At 32.1% G+C, this 26396-nt stretch overlaps 2 protein-coding genes and 1 long non-coding RNA gene across 5 annotated transcripts in view; 2 read left to right on the top strand and 1 right to left on the bottom strand.

The window, feature by feature from the left end:
• The first annotated feature begins 10551 nt into the window (after positions 1-10551).
• LOC18097409 (cysteine-rich receptor-like protein kinase 10) lies at positions 10552-13740 on the top strand. Of its 2 annotated transcripts, none has more exons than XM_052452017.1 (7): positions 10552-11437; positions 11649-11765; positions 11849-12039; positions 12197-12407; positions 12509-12746; positions 12844-13015; positions 13143-13740. In XM_052452017.1, exons 1-7 carry the CDS (start codon positions 10651-10653, stop codon positions 13440-13442), a joined length of 2016 nt encoding a protein of 671 aa, XP_052307977.1. In that variant the 5' UTR covers positions 10552-10650; the 3' UTR covers positions 13443-13740. The 2 variants fall into 2 exon arrangements, with proteins under 2 accessions (XP_052307977.1, XP_006383949.3); XM_006383887.3 differs by having other exon boundaries at positions 10563-11437; positions 12865-13015.
• A 5814-nt stretch (positions 13741-19554) lies between these two features.
• Positions 19555-26396, bottom strand: part of LOC127905181 (uncharacterized) — a 47553-nt gene continuing 40711 nt past the window's right edge. Inside the window, exon 3 of the long non-coding RNA XR_008058962.1 lies at positions 19555-19686. This is a non-coding gene — a long non-coding RNA (uncharacterized LOC127905181). The remainder of the gene's footprint in view (positions 19687-26396) is intronic.
• The window catches only part of LOC18097410 (cysteine-rich receptor-like protein kinase 10), a 50152-nt gene continuing 43311 nt past the window's right edge, over positions 19556-26396 (top strand). Inside the window, exons 1-3 of one of the 2 annotated variants that reach the window (XM_024600189.2) lie at positions 19556-20401; positions 20520-20636; positions 20721-20926. In XM_024600189.2, the coding sequence (XP_024455957.2) occupies positions 19618-20401; positions 20520-20636; positions 20721-20926 (1107 nt within the window). In that variant the 5' untranslated portion in view covers positions 19556-19617. The remainder of the gene's footprint in view (positions 20402-20519; positions 20637-20720; positions 20927-26396) is intronic. The other variant, XM_052452018.1, reaches the window with a different exon arrangement.

The following is a 26396-nucleotide window of genomic DNA, read 5'->3' on the forward strand; positions in this document are numbered from 1 at the left end:
TTCACAATGAGATTTTTCAAATTACCCCTCATAGATTTTTTCCAATAGCATTGCCATTTTTTAAAGAAAGATCCTATCTACTTGGCTGAAGCCACCAATCAAACACTTGGCTGGTTAGGTAAAAAGAAACGGAAGCAAAAATTACTCAGTCTATGATGACGAACAAATTGTCAAGCCAGACGACATTAGCTTGTTCCTACTTCAAAATTTCTAGAAGAATGTGATGCAGACGGAAGCATATCAAGATAGTACCAAGCATAGAAAGATAGACTACAAATAATTTTAAAATCTTATTTTATTCATGCAAAGTTAATTTGACCAAATCTACTTCTAAAAGGTTTATGATATTTTTATAGGCTATAAAATCTGACTTATACTAGAAAACAAAATCAAAATTCTAACACATAAAAAAAAAATAACATAAAATATTAAACAAAACATTAAATCCAGTAAAAGTATATCAAAATCAACCCTAATAACATTTGTTGAGCCTAATCTAAGGAGATTGAACGTTTGATAATTCACAAAGCGGGTTTCAGTAGCACAACAACATTAGAATCTCCTTTGAAAATTTGAGTCCTGTTGCATCTCGATGGAGACAAAAAATATATATAGTGAAAAATCATTTAGTAATTAAAAAAAAAATAAAAATTCTAAAAATAAACACTGATTTCAGATATTCAAATAAAAAATTTGTTATGTTTAAGAAAAGAACGATGTCACCCTTAAAACATTTTTTTTATATAAAAAGTTATTTTTATTTTTTTTTTAATTTATCTTTTTGATTATCATGAGTTATTCTAAAAAAAAAATTAATTTTTAAAAGTGAACATAACCCATAATTTTAAAATTTAGACATCCATCCTTTAACAAGTGAAATATCAATTAAGTTATTGTTTTTGAAGTAAGTGCTAAGAAATCACCCACCATTATTAGCACAACTATCGGAATCATGGTGAAATTTCTAAGATAGGTTGAAGACGTGCATATTTCATTGATTGTACGAGAGAGGTTATTCTTTAATGTGACAGAGAAGCTAAGGAGATGATAAGGAGATTAAATAATAAATATAGAAGTTTGGTGTACAAAGTGAATCCAAGAAGTCGGGTCTAAGCATATCCATGTTGGGTTTAGGTAAGCATGGCTTGCCTGAACCCAACATGGAGAGGAAGCCCGGCTTTGGATTCTTTTAGTATTGAGATATTATTATAGAATTGGAAAAAAAAACAAGAAAAAGACTTATTGAGGAGGTAAATTATGTTTAAGGAGAGAAAATAATCCATATAAATAAGAACGAACTTTCATGCACCAGAATAAAAACTCGGCATATCGCTTAATACAATAGAATAAATTGCAATACGAGAATGCTCCATAAGAATAAATTAGCCAGAGCTTGGGCTGTTTCTTTCTTACATCTCCTTGTGAATTTGCAGTCAGAAGATGGCCTCTGCTACCAATGCTTCATAAGAATCCTCCGTGATCATCCTGGTAAGAAGTTTCAGTCCTTAAAAGACAATCATTCTCAAATCAGTCATAGGTTTTATATTTTGATTTTCTATTTTTATCTATATATTTTGATTTTGCTTTTCTTTTTATTTCAATTTTAGGAATATTGGGTTCTAATATAAGGACTGTGTACATTTAATGGACACATCAATTAGCTATCTAATAGATTCTAATGAAAAATATTTAATTATATGAAGAAAAAATAATAATATACAAAAATTCATAAAAACCTAGTATTTTCTTACTGGTTTTATTCTATGACCACTTGACCTCGTGAATCTTGTTAGGCAGGGAAGAAAGAAAATACAAGATAAGATGGGGAATGTCATGGGATTGGTCACCCGAACCACAAAGAGTTTCAGCTCCAAAATTCCCAGAGAGATGGCCTCAATGACAGGGAATCCGTATTCATGGATTTAGCATCCATTTATGCAGCTACGAAAACTTCTCTGACTCGAATTTGCCTGTAGAAGGTGATTCTGGCCTGTTTATAAGGTAAAAGAAACATATTCCCTTCATGTCCTGGCTCAAATTCACACTTCGCAGTACTCTAAACGGAGTGCATACTGAGCGATGGAAAGGAAGTAGCAGTAAAGAGACTTTCAACTTTGTCTGAGAAAGGCACAAAGGAGTTTACAATTGAAGTTCTGCTAATCATGAAAATTCAGCACAAAAAACTTGTCAAACTTCTCTGTTTTTGTGTTGGTAGAGATGAAAAGCTTCTGGTTTATGAATTTATGCTTGACAGCAGCCTTGACGCTTCCTCTTTGGTTAGTTTTCTTCAATGCTTTCGATCAGAAATTTCCATTCATTGATCTTTAGATACAATCTGCTTATTTTTCTTCAAATACTGGATTTTAAGTTGTTATTAACTAATTCATTTCCACCGATATCGAACACGAACTTGTATTGTAAATAGAATTGCGAAGGGAACTCTTTATCTCCATGAGGATTCTAGGCACAGAATCATTCATCGAGACCTGAAAGCTAGCAATATCTTGTTGGAAAAGGATATGAACCCAAAAAATATCTGACATCGGAACGACAAAGATGTTTGCTGGAAGTGAAAGCTATATTAAACAAGATAATTATTACAAGGTCTTCAATTATGTTAGGAAGCGAGAGATGTATGGGTCTCCCATGCATATTGGGCTTGTGTGTACGAAAAAGGCTTATAAACAAGTATGGACAGCTTAAACCTAAAAGACTACATTGTTGGGTTATGGGTATGGGCTTCTATATCTAATATTGGGTCTGTGTGTATGAAAGCTTATACATTATGGATATACTCCAACCCAAGAACCTAAATTACTGGGTAATGAGTACGTTTTATATACAAACAATTTTATTCTATCATTTATTTTTAAAATGGGATAATTAGAACTCATATGTGCACCCCAGCAAATCTCACTCAATGTGGCCAGCGTGATACCGTGGGTTGGATTATTTTAACCAAAAAAAAAAAAGTTTAAGAGATTATGTTTTTCATGAAGTAAGAAAATTTAATAACCAAGTTAAATCTTGATTGATTTGATAATATAATAAAAAAAATTAAACAACATCAACAATAATAAAAAATAAATTTTAAAAATTATTACCATAAACAATGCTGAGTTAACATGCAAATTTTATGACTTGGACATGAGATATGTCTACATTATATGTCTATTGTGTGTTTTAGATTATGAGATAAGAATAATTCAATAGAAAAAAAATTTGATGAAAAATAAAAATAAAACATGAAAAATTAAGAGAAAAATATAGATTAAATTACTTAATAGCAAAACACAAGTCATTAAACCGGTTATATTTAATGAATATGTTTATTAAAATCAATTTGTAATAAAAATTGACATATATAAAATTTATTGAATAAAATAAAAGGAATATATATAAGGTTGTACACGTTCAAAATATTATAAAAAATAAACATTTCATATTCTTAAAAATAAATTTAATTTATATGAAATATATATATAAAAAAATACAAATGAATCATACTAACTTTATCAAAAATCAAACACACTGAATATAATTAAAAAATAATCATTATTAAAAAAGTTAAATAAGCCAAAACAAAATCACAAAGAAGGGATTTTAATTAAAAAATTCAATTAAGAAATACTTAAAAAACAAAATAAAAAAAAATAATTAAAAAAGAAAAGAAAAGAAAGTATAAAGAAAGGAAAAGTCCAGGCGCGTAGGCCTTCAAGCCCAGGTCCGCGCTCTTGGGCCTGTTATTTTTGTATTATCTAAATGAGCGATGACATGTTATTTACCCTTATTTTTTTATATAAAAAAAATAAACAGACAACACATCATTTGTTGTGGCAAACGACATGTTGTCTACCAGCCAAGATTTCGGCCGCCCATGTGGTGGCTGGAAAATTAAGGTTATGGGTTTTTATTAAAAAAAAAACTCATTTTTCAACTACTTTCAAGCACAAAACACCTTTAAAACATCAAGAAACCAACCCATCAACCTAATAAACCTAAAAAGGGCCCAAACCATAAAATCAAACCACCTAAATCTAGTTTCTTAGGCTACATTGAGACTTAAAACAATTACTATAAGACTCTTCTCACCTAGTGAAACCCGTGACATCAATTTTAACTTGTTTAATTTATGGTTGGAAAAGGTGTCAATAACAAGTTTTCTCTCTCTACACCGGAATCCGATGAGCTATCTCTTTCATCTTACAAAAAGAGATAATGAAAAATGAGAAAAATAAAGTTTGGTACCAAAATAGAATTTGTAAAAATTAGAAGGACCGATTATTTGATTGATAAAAAAAGATGAGAGACTAAAATGAACTTTTCAAACAAATTTTAAAGTCACCACCTATTTTACCTGTATTTATCACTCCAGTCCTCTTTCTTTCAATTCAACTTCTCTTCCTCCTAAAAAACATAATTGAGTACTAATTTAGGTTCAAAAGGGCTAAATCGTACAAAATAAAAGTTCGAGGATCATATTAAAAATAACAAAAAAATAAACTACTCCAATCCATAGTAATTTGTGACATGATGAACAGTGATTAATCAACAGAAAAAAAACTATTAGTATATATTAATATTTAACCATCATTTGCTCAACCATGAGAAAGCAAACAAATAATGGGAGGCTCACCAAAGTCCTCGCTTGTATTGATTCTAATACCAATTTGATAGAAAGTTTTTTTTTGTATTCGGAGAGATACATGGACCTTCTCGTTCATATTAGGTTTGTGAGTATGAGAACTCATACACAAGGATGGATATATTTTCAACCTAAAAGAATAGATTATTGGATCCATTTCGTTTTTTCTTTTTATTTTTTCAATATAAGATAATTATCACACGTGTGTATATACCTAATAAATTATTAATTTGTGCACGTACCATAATTTCCCTATACAATAATGTCAGGAAGTTATTAACAGAATCCATTATTTTTGTTAGCTGTGTTTCATGTTTCAACTCTTAAATTCTATGGACCACCTCTTTCTCCAAAGTGTCCAGAACAGCTGGGAACAAATGGGGTCTGCTTGATATATATGCCTTTTGTTTTCACGAGTTACTTATTATTCCTGAAGTGATGGTGGATACACAGCACCGGAATACGCAGCGGAGGGACTTTACTCCACCAAATCTGATTTTTTCTTTTTTTAGTTTTGGAGTTCTTCTCTTGAGATCATAACTAGAAGAAAGAAATCTGGATCCCACAAATCAAAACGAGCTCCTAGCCTCCTAGCTTATGTGATTTTACTCGGCGTAAATGTAAAATACACCCAACTCACTATTTCTGACACTGATAAAAAGGTTAACATTTAGTTACCCCTCTAAATGGTGAATCAGGCATGGCAATTACGCCATGAAGGGAATGAACTAGAGGTGGTAGATCCACCGTTAGCCGATTCATGTAGTCCAGATGAACTTTCAAGATACATGCATATATATCGTTTTATTATGCGTTCAAGAAGATCCTTGATAAAGACCTACCATGTCATCTGTTGTTTGGATGCTGAAAAGTGAAAGTCCAACTCTTCACCAACCTGAACGGCCGGCCAGCATTTTCTGCGGGGAGATTCACACACCAATATGAGGCTAATGCTAGCAATTGGTCCCTCAATATATGGTTTAACAATTTCTGGCATTTCGTCTTCCGGTGAGGAAGCTGATCACTGAGCCGTAACAATCTCTGATATTCACTGAAGCCTGACCTGCACTGTATTCTGTAGGGTTCGGTAATTTGCATGTTCTATTTACTTGTAGCATGTATTGCTCAAGCAATTCTAGAAGTGGACAATCCCTCACTACCCTCTTTTCGGTAAATATGCATGATTTCGATTGCTGTGTCTATATATCTTGAACATTTAAACAAGGAAAACTTTGTGATATTTCCTCTTCATTTGTCAATAGCTAATTATCATAGAGTATTGTCCTTCGTTTTTAATTTTCATGGATACGAAAAATCAGAAAATCTTTATTGAAATGGCGAATTAGATTACCAAACCTGAGATTGTAAGAAATGGGAAAGGCCTGCACAGCTCAAGGGAAGGCCTGCAATTTTTTTTTTTAGTAGAAACATTGTTTTTTAAATATAAAAAATTATCATGATCTGAAGTATCAAGTGAAAAACATTGAAAATTATGTCTTAATATTTTATATATAATTGAAAGAAGAAAAGAACAGTTAATTTGAAAAAAATTATAAAATATTTATAATAAAAAATAAAAAATATAAATTTTATTTTTTATTGAATATTAATGATCACAATTTAATAAGAAAATCACCTTAGATTCATATATAATAATTAATGGAATCCTCGCTAATATTATTAAAAAAAATTCTATTGTCTTATTTTAAAACAAAGCAACATTAAATGATATTTTTAATTATTTTATTGATAATAAATTTTGATTAAAATTTAAGAAAATAAATAGATAAAAAAAGGGGTGCATGAGCCTCAAAGTTTATTCTCACGTGTCTAGCCCAATATAAAGAAGCGTGGGCCTCTTAGGCCTAGCCTTTTCTCTTAACCTTCTCACTCTTATTTTTTTTTTTAATTGAGTAAGTCGACGAACATGAACAAAAACGAGAATTTGAAAATAACCCCGTTATTTTTTATTTTGGCAAATCTTTGAATTATTTTATATTAAAAATTTAAATCATATTTCATCAAATTAATTTCTATTTCAATTCTAAAATTTTAGTAAACATCTTGAATTGTCAAGAACATTGAAAGAGATGAAAATATCAATACATAAAATATCACATGTAAGGTTGAAATTAGAAAAAATAATAATTAAAGTTCATTGATAAAATTTAAAAAATAAAAAAACTTTATTGTTCAATGAAAGGAATGGAGACATTTCTACAAGGACAAATAGTGAAAGCATGTTAGGTTTATTATATAATATATTTGAGTTATATAAAATATTTCATGAACAAAAACAAAGAAGGTAACTAACATATATACGAAGATGAATCCATATCCCAACACTCTAAATTTTTAAATCATTTTCTCACCTCTCACATCAGACCATCTTTTCTGTTTCTGCCAAAAAAGTCCTGCCTCCTTTGCATTTATTACTCTCTTTTCGAGGAATGGGCCATCTGGGTTTGCCCCTCCAACCCCCGGTTCTCTCTCCCCAAACAAATTCACTTCAAACGAACAACATTGTTCTGAGTGTCAATGTGTAATAAAATTAGTTCAATGACAATTTACTATGATTTCTTATCAGGATTACATTTTGTTATTGTTTATTTTTATGTTTTAAAAATATTTTTAATTTTTTTAAAAAATTAATTTTTTTGGGTATTTTTATATTATTTTGATGTACTTATGTCAAAAATAATTTTTTAAAAATAAAAAAATTATTATTTTGATGTATTTTCGAGTAAAAAACACTTTAAAAACAGATAGGAATACCTTTTTTTTTAATAATATTTACCTACAATAGAGTTTGAAAATTTTTATAGTCAAATATTCACTGACGCTAGAAATAAAAATATTATAGGCAAATTATTAAAAGTATAATACAACAAATCCTTAGTAATTCAAGACAAAACTAACAATGCAGCTTATCTTAAATTGGATGTTTAATAGGTGATAATATCATACCCTTTCATATAATCAATTATGTACAATAGAATATCTATTGATCAATTAGAGTTTTTACTAGATAACAAATCCTTAAACTAGATCTTTTTTCCTCTAAGAATAAGATGATAGATATTTATTTTTTTGTTTGAAAATTTTAAAAGTTACTGTAATATCGGGTGTGACAATCATGATCTGAAAATAAAGTATCAAGCAAAAAACATTGAAAATCATGTTAAACTATTTTATATATAATCAAAAGAAAAAAAAAAGTAATTAATTTGAGAAAATTTTATAAAATATTTATAATAAAAAAATAAAAAAATATAAATTTCATTTTTATTGAATATTCATGATTACAATTTAAAATGAAAATCAGGTTCATATAAAATAATTAATGGAATCCTCGCTAATATTATTAAAACAAATGCTATTGTCTTATTCTAAAACAAAGGCAACATTAAATGATATTTTTAATTATTTTATTGATAATGAATTTTAATTAATTAATTTGGTGGATTTTGGTGGGTTTTTCTTGAACTGATCTTCCCTAAGATGAGAAAGAAGGGGATGAATAATTGATTTAGATACGATATTGTTTTTTTTTTTTTGACTGAATTGAATTTCAACTTTATAATTTTATCTTTATTAGTTTTTTTTTCTTGATAAAATTCACAAATTATTTTTTAATATTTATTCAATAAAACCTTAATTTGTCTATTCACCTTTATTCTGAATGAAAGTACATGCCTGATTAATCTGAGTTATATTATTATTATTATTATTTTTATTATATTTTAAATTAAATTATTTATGTTTTTATATATTGTTTTAGAAACTCAAAATGACAATACAAATAAATATAATTATTTATAGTGGTGCAAGAGAAGTCATACTTAGCTTATCATCTTTGCCCTGGTGTTTGTATTAATTCTCTATTAAGCTCGGTATCTTCTTGTTTTTTTTTTCTAAACCTAACAACTAACCAGTGAAAAAAAAAAAAAACTATTTTGATTCATTCATCAAATAACCCGACCTTAGTTTTTTCAAGTACTCGTGGGATTGGAAACTACGAGGACAGTGACAGATTCATTGAAATTTGCTACAAGTAGGTCACAGTTGATGTCTTGATCACAGTGATTTCCATAATAATTTTAAGACGAATATATAAATATATATATATAAAGTCAACATCTTCTTGCACTGGCTCCCATCATAAAGATAATGACAATGTGACAAGTGAAGAAACAACTGGCTGAAACCAGAGTTGATTCAAGGGGAATGAGATGTAGATAAAATTTATAAATAAAATATTTTAAATTATGATTTTATGATTTTTTATTTATGTTTGACAAGTGAAACTTTTGATAATATTTATTTTGTATCTGGAATTTTTTATTAAACAAAAATTATTTTCATTTCATTAAATATAATTGATAAATATAATTTATTTATTTATTTTTAAAGCTAGAAGTCATTGTCCAAGTGATTCTCAGCTAAAATCTGATATGATTAAATGGCATGACTCTATTACTTCATTTTCAAGGCTCTTAAGCCCTTGCTGGAAAGTTTAGCCATGAAATATGGGCGAGGTTAGTATTCTTCTAATGCTAAGGTCATGTACTGTTCTAGTCACTTTATTTTGGTATTTAAAAAGAAGATATTTGAATAAAATATTGTTAGATTAAATAATTATATTAAAAAATGTTCTTTTATTAAACTTATTTTTTAAAATATTTTTTGCTTGAAAAAAATATTAAATTGTTACTTTTATATATATATATATTTATTTATTGATTTTGATGTGTTGATATAACAATAAAAAAATCTAAAAATAAATATTTTAATTAATTTTTAATTAAAAAATACTTTTAAAAAACACTATATATCATATTATAAAACCTACACCGTGTATTGAGAAATCAAAATCAAGGATTGGGTCAATGTTAAAGAAAGAATTGTTAATCAAATAAAAAACATTTTGTCCTTGTAGGAAACGTTTGAACAATAATTTTTAACCTTCAAATTTTCAAACTAATGAACAATAATTTTGCTAAGAAAATCCCTTAATCTTGATAGTCTACGGATCATTATTACCGACTGCATCCAATAGTTTTATTGATCAAGTAGATTCTAAGATTAGTCAGTTATCCCTTTAGTCAATCATCTCCTAGAAGGTATATTTGTTATTTTAATAGTGATTTTAAAATATTCTTTACTTTAAAATATATTAAAATAATATTTTTTTAATTTATATTTTACATCAATATATAAATTAATATAAAAATATTATAAATTAAATTTAAAAAATTAAATTTTTTTAAAAACACAAACTATCGATATCTCTACAAATACAAAGAATAATCTCTTCAAAATAGAATGGTCAAGCAAGACAACTTAATAATAATCTATTGCCCATTTCGTGTTACACACAAGGATTATATATTTTATTAATTATCTATTTAATTGATAATGATAGAAAAATTTTCATAATGTCTGGATTTTTTTAAACTTGAAATTTGCATAATCAAACTAATTAAATTATTATTTTATGTTTAATTTTATCAAATAAAATATAAATAATAAAATTTAAATTCATAATTAATTGATCAACAAATCTTTTATACATTATAAAAAAAACTATCTCACCTAAAAATTAATAGGTGAGATTCTAAGTTTAACATAACAAAACAAAAAGAAATACACACTCAACTATACTCGGAAAAGTGTCCATGTATTAATTTGAACTTATAATATAGCAATACAAGCCATACCCCATGTATTTGAACTTAGCAAATCAAAGGATAAGCTCTGCTCAGCAGGATTCATATAGAAAATTTTCATTTGAATGCCAATTTATTCTTGGTCAACCAATTACGTCAATGCTCAGGCCGTTCATTTTTAATTTACAAAGTAAAACGTATTCTCAGGGATGATTACAGTTATTCTCTCCCCATGATATCACCTGTACAGCTTTAGCTTTAATAGTTCCATTACTCCACATGGTTTCAAGTGAATTTCTAAGCCCCTTTTCATTTTTCCGTTAAATTTGCTCCAAAATGATCCTGATGACAACCATAGATGTAAATTTAGTCATGTTTTTGCTGATCATACCGTTTTCAGCTCTCCCAGCCATTACTGTTGCAGACCATCTTGTTACATCTTGCTCCGATAATACAAGCAACTACACTCTCAACAGTCCATTTGAGAGCAACCTCAAGCTTCTTCTTGAGAACTTGCCTTCCATCACTTCATTAACCGGTTTTAACCACACCTCTGTTGGAGATTTCCCTGCCAAGGTCTATGGCCAAGCACTGTGCAGAGGTGATATTGTCAACTCAAGTTCTTGTCAGGCTTGTGTGGAGAAGGCAAGCCAAGAAATCTTTAATGATTGTAGAAATTATAAAGATGCAATCATATGGTATGAACTTTGCCAAGTTCACTACTCGTTTCAGAATATGACTTCCTTGTATGTTTATACAGGGAAGTATCCAGACTGGGATTCTCAGGAGAAATTTCTATCAGATCCAAAACATTTCTCTAGTGTTCTAATCTACTTAATGACTAACCTGTCAACTGAGGCCGCTGTCAATCCTTCCAAGCACATGTTTGCAACTGGGTCAATCAAATTTAGAAGCGAAACCGTATATGGTCATGCACAGTGCACACGAGATATCGTAGCAGATGATTGTCAAACATGTTTGACAACTGCTTTGGCTGAACTCAAAGGATGCTGTTCGTCACGGCAAGGTGGAATTATTGTTAGCAGGAATTGCGACGTGAGATTTGAGCTGTACAAATATTACAATGCCTCGAGTTACTCGTTAACATATCCGAATCCTAAAGGTTAGTGAACAGAAATGTTTTTGCTGAAAATCTGTGAGCGAAAAGAAGTAATCATGTCTTGCATTAATGACTGATATGGTTATTCTTAATTCTTGCCCATGACGGATAACGTGTAGAGCAAAATTGTCCAGAATCTTAGTTATTATTTTTGGAGATTAAATACTTTTCTTCATAAATTGAATCTTATGCAATTCTCTGCTTTGCATGGCAGGAAGTAATTGGAAGATTGGGATAGTGGCATTTGCTGCATGTGCTCCTGTAGTGGTGATTGTAATTGTCATTGGGTGTTGCATTGTCTGTCTGCTGAAAAAAAGAGGACAACAAAGAGGTAAATTAACTAAGCGATCAGCAGATTGTTAGGCTAAATTGATATCAGAACTACAAAAGAGTAAAACTCCGATTCTTTGTCAGGCGTGGAAAGAAGTCAACTAGCATTATTACAGGAATTGGCCTGTCCAAGAGGGGTCACAATGACAGATGAAGGTCAGTTGGTAAGTTCTGAGGACCTGCCTTTCATGGACTTAACTACTATCAGAGAAGCTACAGACAACTTCTCCGATTCAAATAAGCTTGGACAAGGTGGCTTTGGCACTGTTTATAAGGTAAGTGGTCAAGGGGCTTTGCTGTCATAATCCACTGAGATTCAGGAGTATGTCTTTCCAATCCATCCCTCTAGGAAAACCGAGTTTTTTGTTCAGTTTGCCTTGGCTTAATATTGCTTCAGTTGATAATATTTGCCTCATTGCAAATTTGTTTCAGGGTGTGTTACCGGATGGGAAAGAAATAGCTGTTAAGAGGCTGTCAAGGAAGTCATGGCAAGGCTTAGAGGAGTTCAAGAATGAAGTCAAAGTAATTGCAAAATTACAGCACAGAAACCTTGTGAGGCTATTGGGTTGTGGCATCGAAGGAGATGAAAAGCTGCTCATATATGAATTCATGCATAACAAAAGCCTTGATATCTTTATCTTTGGTCTGTTCCTTTCATTTAGTTTGCCTTTTAATTCTTAAATATTACATTTTCAACAATTAAACGATGCAAGAGGCTGAAGTTTTTTCTTATTCAAATTTCAGATGCCGAAAGACGCGCACTTCTTGATTGGGAGACATGTTACAACATAGTTGGTGGGATTGCTAGAGGACTTCTTTACCTACACGAGGATTCCCGGCTTAAAATCATTCACCGGGATTTGAAACCTAGCAATGTGCTACTAGACCATGAAATGGTTGCCAAGATATCAGATTTTGGCATGGCTAGAATTTTCTGCGAAAACCAGAACAAAGCTAACACTAGAAGAGTAGTAGGAACATTGTAAGCCCTCTTTTAATTTCTTTTTTTTTTTTTACCTCTAATTTCTTTTTCTAGTTTGGTGATGATTTTAGTCCTAAATTCTTATAACTTATCCAAGTACGTCTTACGCACGAAACAGCGGATATATGGCTCCGGAGTACGCAATGGGAGGGCTATTCTCAGTGAAATCAGATGTCTTCAGCTTTGGTGTTATACTACTGGAGATCACAAGTGGAAAAAGAAGTAGTGGCTTTTATCTCTCAGAACATGGCCAGACACTCTTAGCATATGTTTGTACAATACATCGCTGCCATCAAAATTTCCATTCAAATAATTTTCAACCTATCAAAAAGAATTTGAAGCTTGAAAATTATAACTAGGTACTGTTATGATAGTTTTTTTCATGCAATTTGACAGGCGTGGAGATTGTGGAATGAAGGGAGAGAAATGGAATTAGTGGAGCCTTCGTTGATGGACAGAAGTCAAACAGAAGGGATTGTGAGGTGCATACATGTTGGGCTGTTATGTGTGCAGGAAGATCCAGCAGACAGGCCAACAATGTCATTTGTGGTTCTAGCTTTGGGAAGTGACCCAATAGCACTTCCTCAGCCGAAACAACCTGCTTTCTCTCTAGGTAAAATGGTTCCAATCTACAAGTCTTCACCGACAGATCCTTCTGTAAATCAAATGACTGTTTCTGGTATCACACCGCGCTGACTGTTAATAAGATTGCCACTGTTCTTGTCAATGTCTGCGGCAATTGGTGTGGTTCAGAATAGCTAGTTTTCTTAGCCATTTTGTTAAGATCTCAAAATGGTCAATAGAAGACCTCAAATTGTGTATAATAACAATGTGTCTGAATAGCTAGTTGGAATTATAAGGGGTTCTGACAAATTATAAGCCAGAAATAAATAGCATGACGAGACACTGTCCACTAATTTTAAGGTGGTACTGATATAGTTTTGGTTCTGGTCACGTTGGTCTCTATCACTAACCACTAGTGTTTTTTTTTTTTTTAAAGGAAAAATATCAATTTCATCAAATCTAAATTGTAAAAATACCCCCCTGATCTTATGCGGAAAAAAACATAGTTTAATAAAAAAAATTCAAAATAATATATTTTTTATAAATATTAAAACAAAAACATATTAGATCAATCCAATTTAATTTAGATTAAAATGTAAACTTTACAATCTAGATTATGAGACTGTTATAATCTCATAAAAAAATATATTAAAGTTAAATTTTCAATCAACCCAAATATTAAAGGATGATATAAAAAAATTAATTAAAAAAAGATAAAAAAAACCCTGAATTAATCAAGTTAACCTACAAAACTCATGATCCTGGATCATGAGATTATGATGACCTCAGAGAAAGTAAACCAAAAGAAATTATGAAATTCAATTCTCTAATAAATCTAATATTAAAGGATTAAATTAAAAAAATACTAAATTAAAAATTAAAAAAGAAAGGAAAAAATTATTGTTTCAATTAACACTACTTTAGGAGGAGGTGATAAATGATTTTAATTATATTTTATATTTGTATAAATATTAAATTTCCCTTCAACCAATCTAATAATAACATAAAAATTAATGTGAAAATATAAAAAAAAATCTCTTAACATCAGTTTTAGATTTTTTACTTACAATTATATTTTAGTAATTTTACTATATATTAAAAATAAAATAAAAACTTATTTATACTCAATGAATTTGGTCATGACTAATGATTCGTAGATAAGATAAAATCATCATTGCATTATTTTATTAATCATTATTTTCGCTCACAGTACACATTGTTTACACTTATAGTGAATAGTGTTTTTTCAAGGGGATTAATTAGGCTTTGTTAATGTTTTTCTAAGTAGGTTGAGAAAACGATAGGAATTGATCAGAGGGTTTTTATAGATTTTTCCCTTCAGTTTCTCAACAAAATCCTAATGGAAAGGAAACATTAAAAAAAAAAATCATATTGTTTAAGAGGTAAAATCAAGGATTTTTTTAGTTCAAAGGTTTAAAATTTTTTGTTGTTGAATTGCCAAAGAGAGAGTTGGCTCTCTCAACTCACAAGTTCACCTAAAGGGTTCATAAATTGGCATTGTCAAGGAATAATTAAGAGGTTGTATTTTAATAATTAAATCTATTTTCTTTTTTAAAAAAGTGCTATTACTTTCATTAATAATAGTTAAAAATATTATTTGTTATGCTATTATTTCAATTTTTGAATGTTTCGAGTATGCTAGTAGAGTTTATTTGGCATTGTTGTTGTTTTTATTTTTCAAAATACTTTTAAAATTACTTTTCATTTGAAAAATGTATCAAATTAATTTTTAGGTATTTTTTAATTAATGATTTTGACATGCTGATATTAAAAAAATAATAAAAATAATAAAATAATATTATTTCAATATATTTTTAATTGAAAAACACATCTAAAAAATACTCTACACTACAATACTAAATATATAATTTGTTGAGTAGTTTAATGAGTGCCCTCATCATAGGCATGTGTGATGTAGTCTTTTTTCCTTTGTTTATTATAATATAGTTAAAATACGTGGTGAAAGTACTGTAACTATCCTCACATGTTACTGTAGATTGTTATAGTGCTTTTTTTTTTCCAAAATTATCTTTGTCGCTTTTATTTTTTAATATTAAAATAGTTAAGAATTTAGCTTTGTAATGTTTTTTCCTTTAAAACAATATGAATTGTCACAGTGTTTCCCCACATAGTTTTTATTATTTTTTTTCAAAATTATTTGTTGATTTTATTTTTTTAATATATATTGAGTTGGTTGAAAATTATAGCTGTAGCTTTTCTCATAAAATACTGTGGATTGCTACAGTGTTTCCCCACATGGTTTTTTTTTTGTTTTTTTAAAGATTTTTTTCAAAATTGTATTTGTCGATTTTATTTTTTTAATATTGAGATGGTTGAGAATTTAGCTTTGTATTTTTTTTTCTTAAAACATTGTGGATTACTACAGTGTTTTCCCACATGTTTTTTTTTTATGTTTTATAATTTTTTCCAAAATTATCTTTGTTGATTTTATTTTTTAATATTGAGCTAATTGAGAATTATAATTATAATGTGGGGAAAATACTGTAGCTTTCCTCACAAATTACTATGGATTGCTATAGTGTTTTCCTCACAAGATTTTTTTTTATAGTTTTTTATGTTTTTTTTATAATTGTCTTTGTCAATTTTATTTTATTTATATTGAGATGGTTGAGAATTATAATTACAAGCAATATAAGTAAGGCTAAATTATGTGGGGAAAGCACTGTAGCTTTCCTCACACAACACCGTGGGTTACTACAGTGTTTCTTCATATGATTTTTTTTCCGGTCTTTTTTGTTATGATTTTTTCTAAAATTATCTTTTTCGATTTTATTTTTTTAATATTGAGTTGGTTAGAATTTAACTTTGTAATTTTTTTCTTTAAAATATTGTGGATTGTTATAGGGTTTCCCTACATGGTTTTTTTGTTTTTTTTGTTATCATTTTTTCTAAAATTATCTTTGTTGATTTTTTTTTATATTAAGTTGAGTTAGAATTGTAATTACAATAAAGCTAAATCATGTGGGAAAAGCATTGTAACTTTTCTCGCAAAACACTGTGGATTGCTACATAGTCTACCCACATGATTTTTTTTTCTTATGATTTTTTTGAAATTGTCTTTGTCGATTTTATTTTTTTAATATTAAATTAGTTGAGAATTATAATTACAAGTAATTACAAGCAAGGCTAAATCATATAGTAAAGCACTATAGCTTTCCTCGCAAAACACTGTGGATTGCTACAGTGTTTTCAACATGGTTTTTTTGTTCTTTTTTTTGTGTTTTTTTGTTATGATTTTTTTTTTCAAAATTATCTTTGTCGATTTTATTTTTTAATATTTAGCTTTGTAATTTTTTTTTAAAACATTGTGGATTGCTGCTGTGTTTCCCCACATGTTTTTTTTGTTTTTTTATTATGTTTTTTTTTTTAAATTATCTTTGTCAATTGTTTTTTAATATTGAGTTTGTTGAGAATTACAATTACAATAGAACTAAATCATGCAGGAAAAATATTGTAACTTTCCACACAAAACATTGTAGCTTGTTATAGTAAATCCTTACATGGTTTTGTTTTGTTATGATTTTTTTTAAATTATCTTTGTCGATTTTACTAGGAAAAACATTGTAGCTTTTCTCAGAAAACACTGTGGATTGCTACAGAGTTTCCCCTCATGGTTTTTTTCTTTTCAAAATTATCTTTGTCGATTTGTTTTTAATATTGTGCTGGTAACAAATTAAACTTTGTAATGTTTTTTTATTAACAGAAAAGCTAAATCATGTGGAAAAAACACAGTATCTTTCCTCACAAAACATTGTGGATTGATACAAATCGTTCTATCAAGTCTCTAAATTTTTAATCATCAACAGAACTTTTTTTTCTTCTTGGAATATTAGCTCCATCATACCTTCAATTTTTATTACTTATCTAGCGCTGGTTCGCAACTATAACACTATCAAATACATTTATTTTATAAACCTACGGCAGTGCGCGGCATGCCTTCTAGTTCTACACTATATTCCATACATAAAATATTTTGATATATAGAAGAATTCTACATTTTTATACATATTTTTGAATTTTATGTCCATAATGATATCATATTTTGTAGTTCAAACGATATTTTACAATTTAATCTTTCCTTAGACTAAGAGACTGTACATCCCATGTATAAAAATAATAGAAATTACAACTTGGTATTTGAAAATGTCGTTGAGAACATTAACACATGGTCTTCTTGGCGTATGGAGAATATAAAAAACTCTTTGAACTTCCTAAATTTGGATTGTTTATGTAGAAACGATTGCATCGCGCATACATAAATGAGTTTAAGCCACCAAGAATCAACAACAAACGAGCTGCATAATTAATAACTACCTTACGTAAAATATTAAATTTCAAATAAAATGATGGAATTCTACGAACCAGCTTGCATTGATAAAACTAATTTAAAGTTTTTTTTATTGTTTTTGTCTGTTTTTTGGTGAACATTAACCAACAAAAAACACAAAAGTAACAACAAGTACAACTAACATAGAATCACCATACAAAAATCTTAATTTTAAATTTTATTATTGGATAGTTTATCTTCAAATAAATATCTCTTGAAATACAAGCAGAATAACAATATTTATATAAGTCCAAAATCTATCTTGAAGAGAAAAAAATCCTAATAAATAATTACATAGTTATTCTATGAATTTTTAAACTAATTAGGAAAAATAAATTTACTAAGTATAGTATTTAATTTTCTAAACTAAAGAAAAGATATAAAAACACCATTAAAAAATAATTTTCCAAACCATATAGAAATAAAAATAATTAATAAAATAAATATTTTAATTGCTAAAAATCCCCCGCATCCTAAACTGATAGACGATCAAATAAACTGATTTATATATGTTTCAATACACACAGCATAGTCATTACAATGCCTATGACCACTCAGAGGTTCTTTGGGTTGCGGTGCAACCTCTATCTCATGATTTTTTAAATTTATTTTTGTTTAAAATTATTATTTTATATTTTTAAATTTTAATATAATAATATTAAAAATAATTTTAAAAGAATAAAAAATATTATTTTGATGTATTTTCAAGTAAAAAACACTTTAAAAAACAACCGCTACCACATATTTAAATACTCTCTTAAATATTTAATTTTTATGTACCATTAACTATACTTGAATACTCTTCAAAATACATTTAGTTTAAAAAAATATTAAATTTATATTTTTTAGTATTTTTAAAAATACTAGTTTGGCGTGCACTTTTTGTTTTTAAACTTCTGCTGCGCTTTCTTTTCACAACGCACCTCTCATATATATACTTGTGATATTACGGGAACTGAATGTATAATTTTTTACCCATAAAATTTGGTTTTTCCGTAGATGACAAGGGAAACATTCTGAGTAATTTTTGTTTCTTAAAATAATTTTTTGTCCAAAAACAAATCAAGCTTATATAATTTTAAATATTTTTTTTAATTATTTTAATATGCTGATATAAAAAATAAAAAAACATAAAAAATCATTATTATTATACATTTTAATTAAAAAAATATTTGTAAAAATTACTTCATACTATATCACCGAATATGTACCTCGAGGCTGAAATTTAAATTCATGAAGAAAAAGTGGGCCGATCGTAAATGCAGTTTCTTACAATTTTCCAAGTACGAAATATGAATCACAAAACAAGTCCTGTTCAAACTCGGAATTGTTGTTCAAAGACGAACATTGAATATTCATGAAACATTGGTTAAAACTTTGAGTCCAGGTCAAATCATTAACGTCCAGCCATGTTCTTAACAAATCTTACAAATTACATAAGACCTTCCTGGAAACTACACACCACGAATAGATCGCTGTAAAAAATTCAGTATTCATTGTCTAATATAGTTTTGTTGACCATAGCAAGTCCATTTTTCTTTTTCAACACACATCCATTTTTCGATGATCTTTAAGATCTTTGCTAATGTGTTGAGTTTTTTCCAAGGATATGACATTAAATTTGATAATTAAATATGAATTTAATCCAAAATATTAAAATTCAGTGGTGAGTGACTCATTAATATTACCTTATATTCTTATAATTATTTGACGGGGGACTTCGTTCTATAACAATATTTTTCTTCTTGCCTTGATTTATCCCAATTCTTCCAAGAAAATTCCCATGTGCTATGCTTTTGGATGACCAACCATATTTGACTGCTTTATATATATAAATATGGTCTCCCGGCCGTAAAGTGAAGAAAGACAGCAAACAATTTCAGCTACAAATTATAGATGATTCTTGATAGCTAGTGTCGAAATCTCAAAACACAAGATATGGGTCACAATTTCCTTCTTGTTAAAAAAAGTTTTCAAATTCTTTTGCTGTATTTTTCCATTGCCAACCTTCTTGATCTTGCTTATGCTGATCCTCCTTACAGACTTTGCTCGAACAAATCTAACTATTTAGATAATAGTCCATTTCAAAACAATCTCGAGACCCTCATGGCTTCTCTTTCTTCAAATGCTTCAGTTTCAAAAATTTTCAATACCTCTACTGGAATTGATCCAGACAGAGTGTATGCTCAATATATGTGCCTCAACTATGTAACAAATGAAAGCTGCCGTACCTGCGTAGCTGCAGCATCTCAAGATATCAGGCAGCTTTGTCCAGGAGATAAGGAAGCAGTTGTGTGGGGAGACCTATGTCAATTGCGGTACTCGAATCAACGATTCTTAGGCCACTTGGATGTTTCAGGAAACATTCCCCAATATAATGCAAAGAACATTTCAAATCCAGAACATCTTAGTTTAGTAGTCAATAAAACCTTGAGTAGTCTTATCAAGAAGGCAGCTTTTGATTCTTCAGCGAATATGTATGCTACTAGAGACGAACCTTTCACTGATAGTGACAGTTTTTTCTCTCTAGTACAGTGCTCTACAGACTTGTCTCCAAATGATTGTTACACATGCCTTGAGGTTGCCATAAAAAATGTTACGACTTGTTGCTATTTTTCTCGTGGAGCGAGGGTTCTCAGCCGCAGTTGCTATTTAAGGTATGAGTTATATGCTTTCTATGACGGCGCAGCTGAATCTTCTCAAAGTCCGGTGACCGGAAAAGGTACTAATTTGCTTATAGATTAATTAAGACGTAAGAAGTGGTTATATTTGGTTGTATTTGCTAATAAAAAAAAACTATACTTCATGCACTGAAAATAATTTCTTTTCCCTAATGACAGGCAACGAAAGCGAAATATGGATAATTACCATCAGTACTGTGGCATCAACACTTTTGGTGGTAGCAATTTTAGGCTCCTTCTTCTGCCATCTTGCGATGAAATTCAGAATGCGAAAATGCAAGAATGCTTATGAAATTCACTCACATGTTCTTTTTGGTTTTCTTTGTAACCCTTGTTGACTACTTGAATCTTGTCATACAGGTAAGAAAGAAAATACTAGTCAAGATGGTAAATTCCGTGGGTTTGATCACCCAAACCGCAATGATTTCCAGAACCAAGATTTTCAGAGAGATGGCCTTAATGATCGGGAATCCGCAATTATGGATTTGGCATCCATAAATGCAGCTACCGATAACTTTTCTGAAGCAAACTTTCTTGGGCAAGGTGGTTTTGGCCCAGTATACAAGGTACATGTGTTGGGTAATTCCAGAACTCAAACACACACAAATTTACGTGGTTCGGCAACTTGCCTACTCCACGGAGCTACTGGTTTGTATTAATCAAGCTTAGAAACAATACAAACAACAAAACAAGGAGGAGGAGAAAATCTTCTCTACTCAACTCAAGCTCTCTCTCTCACGTTTTTCTCTCTGTGTTTTCACTCTTCTCTGCGTTCTTCACTCACCAACACTACAGCTCTTCACTGAGCATACATATATATTAAGCTAGGAGTGAAGGGCATAAATCATGCCATGATTTATGCCCACCGTTTGCCTCCACTTGTGCTAAGTGGAGATTAGGTATTCCCACTAAGCACATAGTGGAGGTGGGACATTGCTTGTCTCCAAATAGCTAACAATCTCCCACTTGGAGACAAACAATGAAATCATCATTTATCCTTGAAGACCAACTGAAGTTTTACACAACTTCAGTTTATCAAGTGTAACTCCTTTGGTTAACATGTCAGCTGGATTCTTGCTTCCACAGACCTTTTCTAGCATCAGTTGTTCATCGTCTAGCAATTGTCGGATGAAGTGATATTTGATCTGAATATGCTTCGTCCTGGAGTGAAATGCTGGATTCTTGGCAAGGAAGATTGCACTCTGACTGTCGCTATACAAAGTACCTTTTCCATTCAACTTGCCCAATTCCTTCAGGAAACTCTGTAACCATACTATCTCTTTTGCAGATTCTGAGACTGCAACATATTCAGCTTCTGTTGTTGAAAGAGCGACAATCTTTTGCAAGGTAGAACTCCAGGAAACAGCAGTACCTCCTAGAGTATACACATATCCTGTAGTGCTCTTTCTGCTATCAACATCTCCTGCTAGATCAGCGTCTACAAAACCTTCAAGTTTCAAACCACCAGCTGTGAAGGTAAGACATGTCTCTGATGAACCTTTTAAGTACCTCATGATCCATTTGACCGCCTCCCAATGCTGCTTTCCAGGATTGCTCATATATCGGCTTACAACTCCCACTGCATGGGCAATGTCTGGTCTGGTACAGACCATAGCATACATCAAAGAGCCGATAGCTGAGGCGTATGGAATCTTATCCATGTATCCACATTCTTGCTCAGTTTTTGGTGACTGATCTTTGCTGAGCTTGAAATGATTCCCCAGTGGTGTACTTACTGGTTTAGTATTATCCATACTAAACCTGCTGAGAACCTTCTTGACATACTCTGTTTGTGAAAGCTTTAGTACGCCTTTGTCTTTATCTCTGAAGATTCTCATGCCAAGTATTTGTTTAGCAGCTCCCAGATCCTTCATTTCAAACTGTTTTGACAACTGCTGTTTCAGCTTATCAATCTCCTCAATGCTGGATCCTGCAATCAACATATCATCTACATATAATAGTAGAATGATGTAGGAGTTGTCAAAATGTTTGACATAGCAACAATGATCAGCTTGGCATCTTGTATACCCGGAACTGCACATGAAGTTGTCAAACTTCTTGTACCACTGTCTTGGAGCTTGCTTCAAACCGTATAGGCTTTTCTGTAGCTTGCAGACTTGATTCTCCTTTCCTTGCATTGCAAACCCCTCTGGCTGTTGCATGTAAATATCTTCCTCCAAGTCACCATGAAGGAATGCTGTTTTTACATCTAACTGTTCAAGATGTAAATTTTCTGCAGCTACTATCCCCAGAACAACTCTGATTGTTGTGAGCTTCACAACTGGAGAAAATATCTCAGAGTAGTCAATGCCTTTCTTTTGTTGAAACCCTTTGACAACAAGTCTTGCCTTGAACCGTTTACTTCCGTCATGCTCAGTCTTCACTCTGTAAACCCACTTGTTTTGTAAAGCCTTCTTTCCTTCAGGCAGTGTGGTTAGCTCCCAAGTCTTGTTCTTCAGCAACGAACTCATCTCATCCTTCATGGCTAACTCCCACTTGCTTGAGTTTCCATCTTGTAAGGATTCTTCATAAGTTAGCGGTTCACCACCATCTGTCAACAAAATGTAATTCAGTAAAAGTGTGAACCGTTGCGGGGGCTTTATCGTCCTCGAAGACCTGCGAACAACTGGTTCAATTTGCTCCGCATCTTCTTGTGTAGTAGCGGGTACAGATATGCTTGAGTCTTCTTGTAAAGACTCTTGATTGTTGTTCTGCTCAGTAACATCGGGAAGGCCTTCTAATCTTATGAATTCAGATCCTTGTGGCCTTGTATCTGAATCTGCCTTATCTGTTTCTGCACTTGATCTGTCTTTGTACAGAACTTTCTCATTGAAGATCACGTTCCTGCTTCTGATAATCTTTCTATTCTGATCATCCCAGAACCGAAAGCCAAATTCTTCATCTCCATAGCCGATGAAGAAACATTTCTTGGATTTGGCATCCAACTTGTTGCGAGCATCAGAATCTATATGAACATAGGAAACACACCCAAAGACCTTTAAATGAGAGAGTTGTACCTCTTTTCCTCTCCATACTTCCTCGGGCAGTCTGAACTCCAAAGGAACTGATGGTCCACGGTTGATCAAGTAAACTGCGGTATGAACTGCGTCGGCCCAGAATGTTTGAGGTAACCCTGAATGCAACCTCATGCTTCTAGCTCGTTCATTGATGGTCCTGTTCATCCGTTCAGCAACGCCATTCTGTTGCGGTGTGCCTGGAACGGTCTTTTCCATTCTGATACCATTGACAGCACAATACTCCTTGAAACCTCCATCAATGTATTCTCCTCCATTATCAGATCTTAAGCATTTCAACTTTAGACCTGATTCAGTCTCAACCATAGCCTTCCATTTCTTGAATGTTTCAAACACATCAGATTTATTTTTCAGAAAGTAAACCCATACCTTCCTGCTGAAATCATCAATGAAAGTCACGTAATACCGAGAACCTCCAAGAGATGCTACTGGAGACGGTCCCCATAAATCTGTGTGTACCAGCTCTAGCTTTCTTGGTCTTAAGGTCCTGCCAACCTTCAAGAAACTGAGCTTTTTCTGTTTTCCAAGAACACAACTTTCACAAATGTCTAGATCGACATTTTTTAATTCTGCCAGCTTTCCCTTCGACTGAAGTATCTTCATCCCCTTTTGACTCATATGGCCGAGTCTACAGTGCCATAGATGTGCTTGATTTTCTGCTTCAGTAGAGGCAATAATGTCTGCAAATCTTGTGGTCATATACAGGGTGCCGGTTTTCTTTCCACGAGCCAAAACCATTGCTCCCTTTGATACCTTCCACATACCTCCAGAAAAAAGGATTGAATGACCACTATCATCAAGTTGTCCGACCGAGATCAGCTTTTTCTTTAGATCAGGAACATGCCTTACATTTTGCAAGTTCCATATAGATCCATTCATTGTCTTGATTTGTACATCTCCTAAACCCACAATATCCAATGGTTGTCCATCGGCCAGATAGACTACACCGTGATCTCCAGCAATATAGTTTTGCATCATTTCATGGTGTGGTGTACAGTGAAATGAAGCACCAGAATCAAGAACCCAATCATCAACAGGACTATGCACAGCAAGAATCAAAGCATCTTGCACCTCATTTGTGGTAGCGTTTGCAGAGTCAGCTTCAGGTTTTTTCGGTTTTGTGCAATTCCTCATGAAATGACCAGGTTTGCCACAATTCCAACATTCAACCTGCTTTCTGGGTCCAAACTTGCTTTTACTTCTATATCTTGATTTTGATCTGCCTCTGGATAAGCCTCTATCATGTCTCCTCCCTCGAGTGTTGATGTTGAGAGCTGATCCTGAGCTTGAACTTTCACCCGAGTCTTTCCTTCGCACTTCTTCAGCCAAAATCAAGTCTCGAATGTCATCATACTTCAGTTTGGATTTTCCAGCTGAATTGCTCACGGCTGTCCTCATGCCTTCCCAACTGCTTGGAAGTGAAGCTAGCAAGATGAGTGCACGAATCTCATCATCAAACTCAATCTCAACAGATGATAATTGATTTGTGATGGTATTAAAGTTATTGAGGTGTTGTGTCACAGAAGTGTTTTCGACCATCTTCAAGTTGAACAACTTCTTCATCAGGTGCACTTTGTTATTTGCTGAGGGCTTCTCATACATCCCAGACAAAGCTTCCATTAGTCTTGCAGTGGATCTTTCTTTTGTAACATTGTGAGCAACTCTTCTCGATAAGGATAGCCGGATAATGCCCAAAACCTGTCTATCAAGAAGTTGCCAATCTTCTTCTGGCATATTTTCTGGTTTGCTCCCCAACAGAGGAAGATGAAGTTTCTTCCCATATAAATAGTCTTCAATTTGCATTTTCCAATATCCAAAATCTGTTCCATCAAATTTTTCAATTCCAGCTGCTTTTATTTCATCTGCCATTTTTACTACTTCTCCGATTCGAATTTCCCAAATCTGACCTTACAGATGTGTCCGGAACAGCCGACAACCTTGGAAATGACACTGAGATCACCCCAATCGGACTTCGGATGGCTCAGATTTTAGCAATCAAAGTTTTGAATTAACGGACGGTGCAGATGCAGCCGCGTGTCAACCAGAGTACCGCCTGCGTCGCACCGGATCAAAACCTCAGTAGCGGTTCTGATGAAGCCACGTGTCAGCAGATTAGGTCCTGCGTCACACCGTATCAAAACTCCGTAACGGTTATGATGAAGCCACGTGTCAGCAGATGATGGCCTGAGTCACACTGGATCATTACTCAATAGTGGTCCTGATTTAACCACGTGTCAACTGATTGGATCCTGCGTCGTACTGGATCAAAACCCCTCAACGGTTGTGATGTAGCCACGTGTCAGAATATCAGCTTCTGCGACACATCGGAACAAAACTCAGAGATGACGTGTCAGGTGACGTGGCAGGTGACGCGGACGCGGACCGTACGGCTGTGCTGACGTGGCGGGTCAGCCCGACCCGTTTTGCAGAAGCCGGGCGAAGATGGAGCGTGGCGCGCGTACGGCGCGTTGGTGCGCGTGGGCAGTCTGGGCGTCGGCGCGTGTTGGCGCGTGCGGGCATGCAGGACGTCGGTGCTTCGCCGGGTTTGCAACAGTGGATTCGTCCGGTTGTCCTATACACGATGGTATGTTAAAAAACACGTTTGGAGAACTTTGATTTTTGAGTTTGGATCAAACACCCTCTTTGTCAAGAACAAGCTCTGATACCAGTTGTTGGGTAATTCCAGAACTCAAACACACACAAATTTACGTGGTTCGGCAACTTGCCTACTCCACGGAGCTACTGGTTTGTATTAATCAAGCTTAGAAACAATACAAACAACAAAACAAGGAGGAGGAGAAAATCTTCTCTACTCAACTCAAGCTCTCTCTCTCACGTTTTTCTCTCTGTGTTTTCACTCTTCTCTGCGTTCTTCACTCACCAACACTACAGCTCTTCACTGAGCATACATATATATTAAGCTAGGAGTGAAGGGCATAAATCATGCCATGATTTATGCCCACCGTTTGCCTCCACTTGTGCTAAGTGGAGATTAGGTATT

This window comes from Populus trichocarpa, chromosome 4, assembly GCF_000002775.5.
Source record: "Populus trichocarpa isolate Nisqually-1 chromosome 4, P.trichocarpa_v4.1, whole genome shotgun sequence".
In the NCBI taxonomy this organism is placed as follows: Eukaryota; Viridiplantae; Streptophyta; class Magnoliopsida; order Malpighiales; family Salicaceae; genus Populus; species Populus trichocarpa.